General features: G+C 42.0%; 1 protein-coding gene and 1 long non-coding RNA gene across 2 annotated transcripts; both read left to right on the forward strand.

The window, feature by feature from the left end:
• Nucleotides 1-311: 311 nt before the first annotated feature.
• LOC115948639 lies at nt 312-2,564 on the forward strand. Its single transcript, XR_004082438.1, has 2 exons — nt 312-520; nt 2,429-2,564. It is a non-coding gene; the product is annotated as an uncharacterized LOC115948639 (long non-coding RNA).
• Nucleotides 2,565-3,297: 733 nt separating this feature from the next.
• ZC4H2 (zinc finger C4H2-type containing) lies at nt 3,298-11,218 on the forward strand. Its single transcript, XM_005427823.2, has 5 exons — nt 3,298-3,493; nt 6,407-6,578; nt 7,825-7,997; nt 9,193-9,355; nt 10,478-11,218. Exons 1-5 carry the CDS (start codon nt 3,441-3,443, stop codon nt 10,589-10,591), a joined length of 675 nt encoding a protein of 224 aa, XP_005427880.1. The 5' UTR covers nt 3,298-3,440; the 3' UTR covers nt 10,592-11,218.
• Nucleotides 11,219-11,787: the final 569 nt, after the last annotated feature.

The following is an 11,787-nucleotide window of genomic DNA, read 5'->3' on the forward strand; positions in this document are numbered from 1 at the left end:
GATGGCACTGGGACGGGAACGGGAATCGGGAATCGGGAATCGGGAATGGGGACGGGGAACGGGGACGGAGGTGGGAATGGGAACGGGAATGGGGACGGGGAACGGGACGGGAACGGGAATGGGGAACGGGAATGGGAATGGGGAACGGGGACGGGAACGGGGAACGGGGACGGGAACGGGGAACGGGAACGGGAATGGGAATGGGGAACGGGAACTGGAATGGGGAACGGGGAACGGGGACTGGAACGGGCACCGGCAGCACCGGCTGACCGCTGGGGAGTAGCGAATCGCGGGGCCGAGGCGCGGGGTGGATGTATGGTCGGGCTCCGGAAGGGAACGGGAAAAGGGAGATGTGTCCCCTGGCGCTGTCCCCTCCGGCCGTCCCATCCCCTGCTGAAAGAGCAGGAGGAGGCTCGGGGAGGACAGAGGGGTGCCAGGCGGTTTTATTGCAATATCGTGTTCTCCCAGTTTTGCAGGTCACGGGGTTGGAGGATGAAATAAAGGACATGGCCAAATGCAGGTATATTTAGGCATACCTTTGGGATGGGCCAAGATTAACATATGTGAGCACTTAAACCTTTACCTAGGCAGGATGCTCCGGCACAGGATTAATTTGCAATTACTTTAGGCTTTGTGTAAAACATTGATATTTAAGGACTAGATGTTTTGAAGATCTCAGGGCTAGCATGTAGTTGCTTCTATCAGTTTCAGTGTTGCTGTACCTTCAGAAAAGCTTCCAAAAGCTTTCTGAAACTGATACCAGCTTTCCCTTAACATATGAAATTGGGGTGACCCACTCATAGGAAAAAATCTGTAAAATATGAAGAGTATCTTTTGAAAGGTCAAGACCCCAATGGGATACAGAAAGAATCTATTTCCAGTTAAGAAACTCAGTAATTTAAAGTAAATTTCATGACTTGGAATGCCCCACTTTGACTCATCCGTTTCCTGATATTTAGGTTTCACAATATTGCTGCACATTCTGCTTATGGTGGTGATTTGTACCTAATCCAGCAGTATATTAACCCAAATTCTGTTGTGTGTTTTACTGGGGGCTCTTCTCCACTAGTCTTTAAGCTCTAATATGTCTTTACATGCTATTTATTTAACAAAACATGTTGCACTTTTTAAAAAATGCAGTTACAATATTAGTATTTTATAGTTCAGTTATAAGGGTCCTGCATTACATCACTACATCCAGACTTTTAGAATTAATTGCTGTAGCTGGGATAATTATCTAGGGAGGAAAACAAATTCTTTCAGTTGGAATTGTTCTGAACTAGATTTGTTGTCATAATGCTAAAGTGTGTGGACTGATGTTAGACTGTTAAATGGAAGCAGTTGGGGATTTTTGCATAAAAATTCAGTCTGTGCTTAATGAAGTAGGGGAGTATTTTAGCCTTGGTTTCACTCTGCATAATACTGCAACTTGTTTTGAAATCTATTTGCCTGTTGGCTCTTGGTTTAAAAAGGATCAAACAACAACAAGAAGGTTGAATTTTTCAGGATCAGCGGAAATATTTTTTCAGTATAGTTAGTATATTTCAGTATATAGTTAGTATATTTCATTAGTCCTAAGTACCTCAGCTTTCTTTGAAAAAATCTAGTCCACATGCCGGAAAAAACGGATCATTATTTGCATCCCAAAATTTATCAAAGTTTATAAATAGCAGCAGAATAAATAATACATACCAGTGTGGTGATTTCAGATCATATAAAGAACTGTCAGACCCACTTTGTCTGGGAGTAAATTGAAACACAGACATTAAAACACTTGACCAAAGCCATGAAGCACAAGTTGAATGCTACCAATTTGTATCTGCTGGGACTGCAAATGTCAAACTTTTTGACTATTTTGAAGTGCTTTGAAATGTGAAGATGTAATATTTTCTCTCCTTTTTTAAAACACGGAGAGGAAAAATAACTGCTAAGGCTTGTGGGTGGGTTTACTTCCTAAGAACTTCCAACTGATTTACAACAGTTTGTGAAGTGGTTTTCTTAGTGTCATTCAAAGCAGAGTAAAGGAACAAGTTGAACTTGCATTTTCATTTTCAGCCCTCAACCTTTTAGATTAGCCTGTAAAAACAGGAATCAAAAAATAGGATAAGCAGTGCAAAAATAGGCTGGGATTCTCATCACTCCTGTTTGAGGGCATTTTCCTTCTCTCCCTCTTGTCCTCACCCTGCCTGCTCTCACTCCCTCACTGTCTTAGCAACAAGATTCACTGGCTGACTGTAGCTAACTTGTCTTCTACCCCCTCAAACCAATTAGTTCATCTATTTAAATCATGCATCGAAGAAGCCTCTCCCCTTTGAGCACACAGCTCACTTAGGGCTCAATCCTACAACCTTCAATTTTAGAGAGAGTTTGCAATTGACTCAGATTACATGAGGATAAGACCTTTTATGTTCTAATTTCTTTACAAAAGCTGTAGCATGATGAAGAGGATGCTGATGCTATCACTGTTTTCCTTCATCTACCTTTTCCTTTATTTGAAGAACACAACAATATGGGGGAAAGTCCTTAAATAATGGAGAAAGTAAATAAAACATCTATTCATGTCACCCTGATTTTTTAAGATTTTCTAAGCTTTCTGATGTTTACACTCTTGTAATGAACTCTCTCACACACTTTCTGTAAATAACTTATTGTTCTGCATTCTTTTATGGAGGAGGTGAAATTTTATGGACTGTTGGTTTGTCCAGAGTCATTGGAGAGGTGGCACTTTCACCCTCCAATACACTGTCACTTTTGGAAATCTGTAAATGTTGGAGTCAGAAAATAAACTTCCCCCTTTGTACCTTGAGAACAGCTGTGTGTGCGTGTCGTGTTATTTTGTGTCCTATAGTGACATGCACATAATCTCTTCTATTCACAAATTCTGCTTATTTATTATCAGTTCCAGAAACTTGCAAAGATTGGATTTGGTGAGCAATTAGAACATTCAATAGAAAACTCAGGAGGAAACAGCATTGTAGTAGTAATGCCTACAGCATCCCTTTATGTCAAAGCTTTTAATCAAAATCATGAACCCATCAACAGTCTTGTAGTGCATATTTTAACGAAATACTAAACAGTGCACAGATCTCAGAAGGAAGCCTCCTGCTCTTTTTGCACTCCTAACAACCTCGGGCATAATGAGGTGTGACAAATTGATTTAAAATGTAGTTGCAGGAAGAAGGGCAGGCGAGCTTTGCTCTGCCTTGTGGGTGTTGTAGTCGTTTTGCAGCCTCTCTGCCTGGGCAGCAATAGGAGCCCGGACTCGAAGTCCCACAGCTCCCACTAGAGTCTGCCGCACAGGCTCAGAGCCCATATGCGAGCAGGGGGTGACTACATTGTGTCTATTGTATGGTTTTTTTGTTTTGGTTTGGTTTCGGTTTTTATTTTCCCCCCGGGCATTTTGCACGTTTCACGGGAGGTGTAAACCGGGAGTAAAAAGCATGGCAGATGAGCAAGAAATAATGTGCAAACTCGAGAGCATCAAGGAGATCAGGTATGTTTGCTTTGTGCCCCATCGGATACGTGAAACAGCTTTTTCCTCGGGGGAGCGGAGGAGTTGCATCGATCCGAAAGTAGCTATTGTGCTGCTGAGGGAAAGAAAACTACCGCTGGCTTTACGACGAGAGCTCAAAATGCATTTTTCTAAGCAGGGAGGGAGCATCTGCTGCTGGGAATCGCGGCTGGAATGCGTAGTGCAGGGCGGTAATGGTCGTGCATTTGCAGAGCGCAGCCCCGAGTGATGGCACGGGGAGAAGGCGGAGTGCGCGGGGGGAAGGACCGAGCGGCAGCGGGGGGAGTGGTGTCGGGCTGTGCCGGGGCTTTACTGCTTGTTTGTTTGTTTTTAAGTCCTTTGAATTAGTATTTCATATTCATGAGGCTCTGAATGTGTTATTTTGCGCCACTGACTCCCGGGCAGGAGCCTTGTCGGGCTGAGAAGGAAGCGGGGATGGCAAGGAAAGCAGAGTCTGACACCCAGATCCGAGGGTGGACGTGCCCTCGGGCGGGACAGGGCTGGGCAGCGCTGCTGGCACCGGGGTGCAGGACAGCCATCTGTCCATCCATTCATCCGTCTGTCCATCCGTCCCCCGCGGAGGGCGGCGGTAGGGCAGGGCCCTCCGGGGAGCGGTGCATCCGTGCGGGATGAGAGGGGAGCGGCTGAGCCTCAGCGGCTTCTGTGCTATCCTCGCTCTGTCCCTGCCCTCTCCTTCGGGCAAAGGCGGGGAGCGACCGAGGGAGCCCCGCGGAGATGTCCCTGCCTGCTCGGGGATGGGGACACACCGGGCACACCGGGGATGGGGACACACCGGGGATGGGGGCACACCGGGGATGCGGACACACCGGGCCTGGGCTTTTTCATCCGTGCCCTCCTGCCACAAGGCCCGAGGGCTGCGGTTCGTGCCGTGCAGAACACCGGGAATTTGTTATAGCGTCCTTTACAGGGTGAGCTGCAGGATGCTGTGGAAGAGGGGGCTCATTGAAAGCCAGGCAGGGTACAGCACCTTCCTGCATCGGGAACCTTTTCCTTAACTTTAGGCAGGGCGTTTCCACTCCTTGGTTTAGGCACCAATTTTCAGCATTAGGCCTGAGCTGTCTGTTCAGTTGGAGCCAAAACACCTTCGAGAGAACAGTGGTTTTGAATGCAGCTGGGAGGTGGAAGGCATGCTGACTGTGAAACCCCAGAGCCATGAGAAGTGTTGGGGACATGACAGCCAGAGAGGGGCTGGCAGAGAGAGGAGAGAGGGCTGGCAGAGAGGAATCCCAGCTCCCAGGTGATCACAGGCACTTGTGGCTGGTTACAGCATCTCTAAGGAGCACACTTCATCCGTGGAACAAATTAATTGGCAGCAGAGTATGGGCCTCAGCCTTCTTCACACAATACCACAGAGGTGAACAAAGATCAAGCAAAAATATTTGTCTGCCTAATATCCCCAAACTATTTGTAGAAAGAGATGTGACAGTGTAAGAACAATGATTTTGTACTCAACTGGTACACAGGCTATGTTTTAGAAAACAGATCTAAGTATGGCCTACTACAGTGTGTGGTCCAGTTACTGTAACACTTAAAGCAATTTTTCAGTGAGAGTGGTATCCTGTATTTGGAAATTTACAGTGCATTCAGTTTTCTGATCACATATTCAAAGGTGATATATTAACTGCACTTGACGGATTTTTGCTATTATTTTGTGGTATAAGGCAGAGCAAAGGTGATGTTTAGCTTTAGTGTTCAATGAAGTACCAAACAAGTTACTTGAGTGCATTTTAAATAAAAAAAAATCTGTGTCAAAAAGCCAGTCCTACTTGCAACATTGATGTCCATTTTGAGTCACCTTTAACAAAATGTGATCAAATAAACCTACTTACTCATTTGAAGCTTGCATTCTGTGAAGAATTTCCTTCAAGATAAACATGAGATTTCCTTATGTTTACAGATTCACCTTTGATAGATTTAGCAGACTTTATTTTAATCTGCATTTCATGAACTCTGTGGACAGAGGGGAAAGAAGTCTTCATGAACAAAATCAAAGAACTTGCCCACTTGTGTAGTTGATCTCTGTCATGTATTATGATACAGCTTAGCTGGGTTTTGAAGGGATGTGGGAATCCAATTTTGAATCTGGAATCTGATCTCTATATCCATATCTATATCTATAGATAAATACATATCATTTGTAGCCAAGGGAATACTTCTTTCAGTAAACCCATTGGATGCCCACAATCCAAGCATATATGCACATGTTTATTTATATGCATGCTTATTTAAATTTTTCCCCAGAAATAACCCACTCATAAAATTAGGTAAATATCTAAAGACAGTGTTCTGACTGGGAGGAGATAAAAGAGAAAAAGAGTAAATTTACTGATGAGAGATGCAGACGCATGTCATAAATACAAGAGAGGAAACTGAAATTTTGTAACTGTTTTGTTTTAAATCTCCGTTGTTCATATTTTCCCTGCCAGACCACCGCTTCTGAATACATATTGTGTGTTGAAGTTTTTTATGGTGCTGTTTTTATCTCTTGCAGCTTTGTAAAATCCTGAAGTGAGAGAGGGAGGAACCCAGGTCATGTTACTAGCTATGACACTTGGAATATGTAGCCATAATTAATTGTCCAAGTGACTGACCCTGCTTTCTGCCATATTCTGTCAAAACCTGACAACATTCTATTAATTTCATATTTCTGTACAAGGATTCTCTTACCACCAAAAAGCTCAGCAAAAGAGCTGGCATTAGAATTCAGTATTCTCCTTGTATTCACCTTCTCTCAGATTCATTTACTCATTCTTGTCTATTGCTGCTATTGCCTTCTTTCATCTATCTAATCCCATATAAACTGACACCTCACAAAAATATGTGTCAGTGACTTACTGTTGTCTCTCTATCTTTTTAATTGTCACTGGGATTCAGGAATAAGACTTTGCAGATGGAAAAAATAAAGGCAAGACTGAAAGCAGAATTTGAAGCCCTGGAGTCTGAGGAGAGGCACTTGAAAGAATATAAACAAGAAATGGACCTGCTGCTGCAGGAGAAGATGGCTCACGTGGAGGAGCTGAGACTGATCCACGCTGACATTAACGTGGTGAGTGCCAGCCCAGCTCAGACACTCTGACTCAGACACAGCTGCACATGAATCATCCCCCAGCTTGTGGAATTGTGCACGAGTGAAGCATCACTGGTTCAATAATGTGCACTTTACAACGCCATCCTAGGATCCTACAGAGAGTGCAAAGCAAATCCACCTCAGGATAATTGTTTTTGCCCTTTGTAGGGCAGGATATTTTATAATGCTGGCATAATAAGCTGTTGCACTGAGAGGATAGATAAGATAACCAAGGCTGTTGTGGCTATGACTTTACCAGTAGCCACAGTGATACCACTCCAGCTGTCCCATAGAAAACAGTTCTTCCTGTTAGTCTATTCTCATTTAGCACCCAGAAACAGAAACTTTGGCAGCCAGGTGAGACTAGGAGATTTTGAGAAAATACGTAGTGTTTGTTAAGCTCATAGTTAAGAGCTGACCTTCATCCCAGAGTGGAATCACCAAACATCAAGAAGCACCAGCCTGAAGGGAATTAATATAAATAAGAGAAAAAGCAACTTATAAACAGGAAAACTAGCCAATTAGAGGGGCTGAATAGGGAATATATTTTTAAATACATTTTTTTGTCATGTTAGGGCACTTAATGGAGTTTTTAGCTCTGAAGGTATCTGTGTTGCACTAGAAGAAAAAAGCTCCAACAAGTGAAAAAGTACAAGTTATGTACTGGATGTGCAGACTTCATTTATTTATGGCTTTAAATGTCTGCTCCTCTGTCCACTGCATAACCTCAGCCTGTTTCATCCTCCTCTCTTTGTGCAGTCAGATTGTCTTTTTCTCTGCTGCTTTTCCCACTTGCTGCAGTAAGGAAAGCAGAAACCTTTCCTTAGCTTGTTTGTTAACTTCTGCCAGTCAGTGTTCAGGTATCTTAGAAACACAGAAAATTAGTTTGTGCTACTTTAAGCTCTTTTTTAGTGTCTCTTGAGAGTCTTCCATAGCTCCTCACTTGCAACTTTATTTGTAGCCTTTCTCTGCTTTTTCTGTTTTTCAGAAGGTCCTATAGGTTGAGTGCACTTTTTAAAAATGAAAATGCATCTCACATGTGACTTTCTGTTACTTCTCCTTTGCCCATTTTTCATCCTCCCAATACCTTAAGTCTTTGCTTTACTATGGCATTGTCTCAAATGTCTTCCAACTCGAGTGAGAAAAATCTCCTCTTTCTGGTACAATCTGTTGCTCAGTCAGAGAGGAACAGTTCTTTAAAAGCATGCCCAACCTGCTGTTTCAGATGGAGAACACTATCAAGCAGTCTGAGAACGATCTGAACAAGCTCTTGGAATCGACTCGCCGGCTCCACGAGGAGTACAAGCCCCTCAAGGAGCACGTGGATGCCTTGAGGATGACCCTGGGTCTGCAGAGGCTGCCAGACCTGTGTGAGGAGGAAGAGAAACTGTCCCTTGAGTAAGTCTCCAAAGCAAACATTATCTGGCTTTATGCTTTCTTTCAATTCTGCTGGTCATTTTCTCATCTTAATTTTGTTGGTAGGTGGAAAAAAACGACTCAAGAGGTAAGCATGAAAAACAAAAGCTAACAAAAAAGTGATGAAAGGAGGATGTGTGTTTGACAACATTCAGTCTGAATTTGTTCCAAGTTAAATTTAGGTTATTCCAAGCTGCAAACTTTACTTACCACATGCAAACATTCAAGGGTGGTTGTTGGCTTTCTAGGTTTTATACTATATGTTGCTTTTTCTATCTTTTTATTTTTCCTTGAAAATTGCTTCTTTAGCAAGGAATAGTAGGAGGCAATACTTGAGGGGGATACAAACCAGGTATTCTTCAGTTGGGTTGTGCTGCTCCTAGTCAGAGTTTTACTTTTTGCTGCCTGCACATAGCAGTGGCTTTTAGCCAAATACCTGTGACTGTCAACAAGTTTCCCTGAGATGTGGAACAGATTTGGATAATAAATCACAGTCTCATTTTTATATATAACCTAGGCAGGACAGGACAGAATTAGCTACTATTCAAAGAACAGTATCTTTTGTTTAACAGACCAGTTTTAAATGCAAGGGATGTTTTAATAAGCAAATATTGCTCTTATTGCCCAGCACAATTAATAAATATACTTTTACAATACTATACAGTATTAGTACAATTACTATAGTACAATTACTATATACAATTAATATATATATACTATATATATATATTTACACATGCACACAGTTTTCAACATTTCCTTTGTATTTCTATAGAAATGTTGTTTTACATTCCAAATATTGACACTACAAAGATCTGTTTATTAATCTGTTGTGTACAAAAGTTACTAATTTTAACAGAATGAAATAGAAAAACTGTTTGATAGAGATGCACCTGAAGCTGTTGCCTATTTTTCTTCTATACATGTTGTCTATTTTTCATCTTACTAGATTTACATCCAGTCTGGAATCTGGCTGAAGTGTAGAAATGGAGAAGGAAACACCACATATTCCATTTATGAACTAGTCAATGTGTAGGCAATTTGGCAGTTTGACTCTAGTGGAGGAACATGATAGAGAAATGTGATCCACTGTATTTTAACACCGAATATCCTTTACAGACTAATGAAATACTGCAGAAGGTGGTTACATTTTTTTGTTTGTCGTTCTTTTGTCTAGCTACTTTGAAAAGCAGAAAGCAGAATGGCAGACAGAACCACAGGAGCCTCCCATCCCAGAGTCTCTGGCTGCAGCTGCAGCAGCTGCCCAACAGCTGCAGGTGGCCAGGAAGCAAGATACCAGACAGACAGCAACTTTCAGACAGCAGCCACCTCCAATGAAGGTCAGGAGATGGAATGTGCTGGGTTTTCTCTTTTGTCATTGGAATGCATTATATTCAGAAAGTGATTGATGTTTGTGGAAAGGAAAAATTACATGTCCTGATTACAATTTTCCTTGCAGTGGTTCAAAACAAGAGCAAGCAGGAGACTAAAGTAGTAGCAAAGCAGGCAGTAGACTAAAGTAGTAGCACCAGTCATCAAGGGTTAAGGATAAGAATCTTTTAGGACTTAAAAGTCACCCTCAGCAGAGACGAGGCAATTCCCACTCCTTATGTTTCACATGGGAGCAAGGCATGTAAGAAAGACAAAAAAATATTGGCAAAAGAAAAAGCAGTGGCTCTTAGTTAATGTCATACAGAGTCATATTAAAAACAGTGCACATATTTTATGAGGGAAATTACCACTGGTGTAAATTACCAGGAAAAGCGATTGCTTGTGCGCTTGGGATCTTCACGAGTAACATGTGGATTAATGTAACATAACCACAGGCACTCCAGTGACAGTTTTACTCAGCTCCTTATGTAGTGAGAAGAGTTAAGTAGTTACATAGGGGTATTCCTCCCACCCAGGTTCCTGAGTCACTAAGAAGGCAAACTGATGTAGGTACACCCCAAAGTAATATACTTAATATCTGTAGCTAGGCAATTGAAAAGCCATTCTGCAAGTAATAGGCTTGAGTCAAACATAAATTACAGGGCTTAGTCTGGAGCAAAAGGGCAGAGTTCTGTACCTTGTGTTAAATACGTGGAATTCATTCAATCACCTGCTCCTGCCTTCAATTCTGTGACACTGCAGTTGGCCATCACTGTAACTTCTCTGACTCAGTGAGCTATTAGGTAGGTAAACACCTTTAAAACATCACTGTAAACAACACAAAATAGAATTTAAAGTTACTGATACATGTAGGAGACACATGTCTGCAGAACTGTAATTTTAATTCAATGAGATGCTCTTGTTTTTCAGTAAGCCTGAAATTACAATCCACATAACCTAGATTGTATAGAATGCAGCAGCAGTCTGCCTTTGCAGGCAAGGAGCCTTGTTTTTGTCTGTACTGGAACTCAATGACCTGTGTGCCAAGGCCACTTTGGTGTTGGTAACCAGAGGCTGCAATTGCATTTCAGGCGTGTTTGTCGTGTCACCAGCAAATCCACCGGAACGCGCCCATTTGTCCCCTGTGCAAAGCCAAGAGCCGCTCTCGGAACCCCAAAAAGCCCAAGAGGAAACAGGACGAATGAAATCCTGAAGATTGTGACAAGCTCCTGTCCCAGTACTCTTCCCGTAGAATGGCAAATTTGCCCAGACTTTGCTGAATTGCAGACTCAAGTATGACTGTCTCATTGTTTTCTATTTAAATGCAATGTAAGCACAATGATCCTGCTCTAAGTTCCTTCCAGTCTTTAGGATTTGGTTTTAGGAAAGTAAATATTACTGGTGCTACAGTTTAACATTTCAATTGCTCCATCTTTTGTACTCCTAAACAAACTGGAATTCTTTGTGCAAGTATCCTAAATGTCAGGCTATTTCTATTGATCAAATGTGATTACCACAAATGCTTTTATGTTCTCTTTTTAAAAAACAGATGTTACTAAAAGATTATTCTGTTTTCTCCTGATAACAGGAGACTATTTGAAGTGCTGAAATAGCAGACTGTCTGTTTGTTTCACTGAAGAACAATTTGTTCTCTAGTCTCGTAAGACTGGGTAGGTTTGGGTATCCCATGGAACTCTTTTTGAACAGAAAATTTTCAGGGAAAAGGAGATTTGTTATACAGAATATCAATGCATTAAGGACACACATGGGTTTTGATTTACTGAAGTTGATTGTACCATTCCCTCAAACTTGACTTAAAACTTGAAAAGGTGCTGGCTGTGCATGAATTTCTAAAGATGATGCAATTTGTCATGCTTTAACATCTTAACAGGTTATTATTTTCAGCAGTCAAAAGACTGATTGACTTAAGAACAAGGCTGAAGTGAGCTCTATTAGTGGTCCTCCTAGGCTTTATGGCTGACCAATGCACTGTGGTTCTCTAGGAAACATGCATGAGATATCCCAGATCTCTCTGTGTGCACAGACTGCACATCAGCCATTCTGCAAGGCCTCTGCTCCTGGTTTCTATAGCCAAAATCTGTCAGACATGTCCTCCACTGGAGCATAGGAAAGTTCAGGAACATGCATGAGGAACAGTGTCAACTAAAAAATTATGTATTTCACCAGAACCAATGAGCTTTGGTGTCATTGTCCTCACTCAACCCAAACTTTCTATTTTTCTGTCTTTTAATAGGTCATTTTCAAATAAGCTTTACTTCAGGCCAGTTTGTTTTCTTGTTCCCTATGTGCCAAAAGAATCCTGACTAAAGCATCTGGATTAGATATCTCCCTGTATGTCTTCCCTATGTTTCATGTAATTTAACAACAGTTCTTGCAATGG

Source organism: Geospiza fortis, unplaced genomic scaffold, assembly GCF_000277835.1.
Source record: "Geospiza fortis unplaced genomic scaffold, GeoFor_1.0 scaffold874, whole genome shotgun sequence".
Classification (NCBI taxonomy): domain Eukaryota; kingdom Metazoa; phylum Chordata; class Aves; order Passeriformes; family Thraupidae; genus Geospiza; species Geospiza fortis.

Excerpts from the sequence above, each read along its gene's own strand:
- ZC4H2 (XM_005427823.2), top strand. The coding sequence starts at position 3,441 with ATGGCAGATGAGCAAGAAATAATGTGCAAACTCGAGAGCATCAAGGAG. Across the intron at positions 3,494-6,406 it reads GAGAGCATCAAGGAGATCAG|GAATAAGACTTTGCAGATGG; the intron begins GTATGTTTGCTT and ends ACTGGGATTCAG. Across the intron at positions 6,579-7,824 it reads TCCACGCTGACATTAACGTG|ATGGAGAACACTATCAAGCA; the intron begins GTGAGTGCCAGC and ends CTGCTGTTTCAG.